This window comes from Saccoglossus kowalevskii, chromosome 7, assembly GCF_978046115.1.
Source record: "Saccoglossus kowalevskii chromosome 7, keSacKowa6.1, whole genome shotgun sequence".
Lineage (NCBI taxonomy): Eukaryota > Metazoa > Hemichordata > Enteropneusta > Harrimaniidae > Saccoglossus > Saccoglossus kowalevskii.
In genome coordinates, this window is record NC_140647.1 from 14,427,894 (window position 1) to 14,430,433 (window position 2,540).

The 2,540-nt window shown below is 42.7% G+C and overlaps 1 protein-coding gene across 1 annotated transcript; it reads right to left on the reverse strand.

The window, feature by feature from the left end:
* Positions 1 to 340: 340 nt before the first annotated feature.
* On the reverse strand, positions 341 to 2,145 carry LOC100372327 (UDP-GalNAc:beta-1,3-N-acetylgalactosaminyltransferase 2-like). Its single transcript, XM_085501796.1, has one exon. It carries the CDS (start codon positions 2,143 to 2,145, stop codon positions 592 to 594), a length of 1,554 nt encoding a protein of 517 aa, XP_085357922.1. The 3' UTR covers positions 341 to 591.
* Between the last annotated feature and the right edge of the window lie 395 nt (positions 2,146 to 2,540).

Here is a 2,540-nt window from a genome sequence, read left to right on the forward strand (position 1 = left end):
TGCACGAAATATTGAGTCCTAGTGCAGAGTGTCATTTTTATGATTCGTCGACGTTTGGGATTATAGTCAAATTCTAATTTCCGCATAAATACCCGAGCCGCCCGGCAGATACCAATGTGCAATTTTCTATATACAAGACGCCGTTGTTCTTTGAAATTGAGTCACGGTATTCAGTGACAATTATTAACAAGTTGGTTGGGTACTGAAATATAATTTCATGCAAATCAGATTATTTCCGAAAACTTTCATGGTGGCAGCAACGATGTCAAAGATGCAAGAAATTCGAACTACAAACACAAACAAAAGTGAAAAGGCAATTGTGAACTCACCTTTCTGCTGCTAAACGTAACTTTCTCCGGTCATTTTATGGTGATAAGTTTATATTTTGACAGGAAATCGACAACTGCAGTATACAAAGTACGGTAACATGTGCAAATGGACGCAAGAGTGATTTTGTTCCAGAACGCAATTGTCGCGTCACATCGCGGAGGAGCATTCGACACCACGCGAGATTTTGTAGCGTCGCGTCACGCGCCCTCAGCCGAAATAAGATCGAAGTATGCATTCACGTTTAATGTTTTGTTCATATACTTATTTATTTGTCTCCTCGACATGACAATCGCATGGATTGCCGCAGTTTTCTGTATTCGTGAACAATTCTTGCAGCTGGTGGGGCGTGTTTTCTGGTATTGTATAGACACCACGGTAACATGTCTGATTACACTGCCAGCCTGGATCCTGGATAAAATTTGGGTTAACTGCAGATAACCAGATACCCATCGAAACGTCCTCGCCCTGGTAACGATGTAAAAAGTCTTTATTCCTCGCTAACCAGCCAACGAGATCCGACGACAGTACGTACCCAGAACCACACGCGAACATCGGATACTCGCTAGCCGTGTAAGTCAACTCCGCCCACTTGCCAAAACTGTTTATTGGCCAATGTTTACGGAACTGGCTCCACCAAAATTTGTCGGTTCTCCGCAGTTCAAGACTGCGCAGTTTGTGTGCGATGCGCTCAATGTCCACGTAACAGTCGTCGTCCGTCTTCAAGAGAAAATCGAACTCAATGTTACGGAATGCCCAATCGTAGAATTCAACTAATTTGTTGGGTATGTTTCGATATGTATCAACTTCGTCGATTAACACAATGTCATTAAATTCCAATATTTCCTGATTTATCAAATCGGTCTCCCGTTTCTTAGCTTTCATCCATTTTTCCATAGTTTCACTTCGTCTTGATATTACGTCGCTGTCGTCGTCTGTCTTCGGAAAAATAAACATAAAGTTGCCTGCGGCGTAAAATATTTCTTCTTGATATCGTTCCCATAAAACTGGGAGTTGGTTACTAGCATGCGAACCGTGTCGAATTCTTCCAAGACTTACCAACCCTTTCCCATTGTCAATAATATCGCATCTTTCTGCTTTGCACTTCAAGGCAGGATTCTGGGAGTTCATGTTTTCAACAACTACGGTACCTCTGAATCCTTTTGGTAGAACGTAGGATTCCACGGTACGGAATCTGAAATTCCCCTTCAATAAACCTGGACTTTGTGTTGTGAATATCGCACCCACGACACGCTCGTGACTCACCGTGTCGTACAATGTCACTTTCAAATATGACGACTTAATGCCGTCTAACTGGAAATCAAACACTCCTAACGCAGTGATGACGATATCACGGTTCGACACAAAGTCCTGGCTATAAATGAGACCTTCCGTTTCGTACACTTCTGTTTCTGCGTCGTCGAATGTTACATCCAAGGCTGCAATGGGTGTGTCGAAGTCAGCCTCGGTGACGTTGAGGGGTTGACATCCGAATTCATCCTGTCTGAGAGATGGATGGAAATTACAAGCATGTGAGCCCACAATAAATTTCACCATTACACCATAGTCCAAACTGTTGCAGGTCGACACATACGTCATCCACGTGTTTCTCAGCGCCCGCCTCAGTTCATAGTTTTCTCTGGCGGATAGTATTCCAACAACTAACGTATAACGATGTTCGTTTGCGTGGGTATACAACTGTTCCATCGCTGGAGGAAGTACATGTATAAAGGATATTATCACTGACATCGCTATTGTAGCCAACGCCACATATAGGGAAAGGATCCCAACGCTAGTCCCATGGCTAAAATTCCTCATGTTTATAAGATGAGAAATAGCTTAAAGAACACTCTTTGAGAAGAACATATAATCCACCCCAGCATCACACACATAGTCGAAATGATACGGTGTTGGGTTGGTCGCAGAATGTAGCTGTCAATCTGGGATGGATAAACGGCGATCAACAATGTAAGATAGCCCAGCTGTGATTCAAACAGCTGATTCAAATCTCCTGACAGAATGAGCGCCCTCTGGAGAGGTCAGTGATATCTTCGAAACATTAAAAGAAAGTCTTTGTTTGTAGATATACTCCATAATTATCTGACACGCCGCCTAAATAATGCAATTATAAGAACTTTACATGCAGTCCCTATTTGAAATGTGTACCTGTTAAAATGTCGCAAACGAGAAACAAATTCGCATGCGCAGATGAG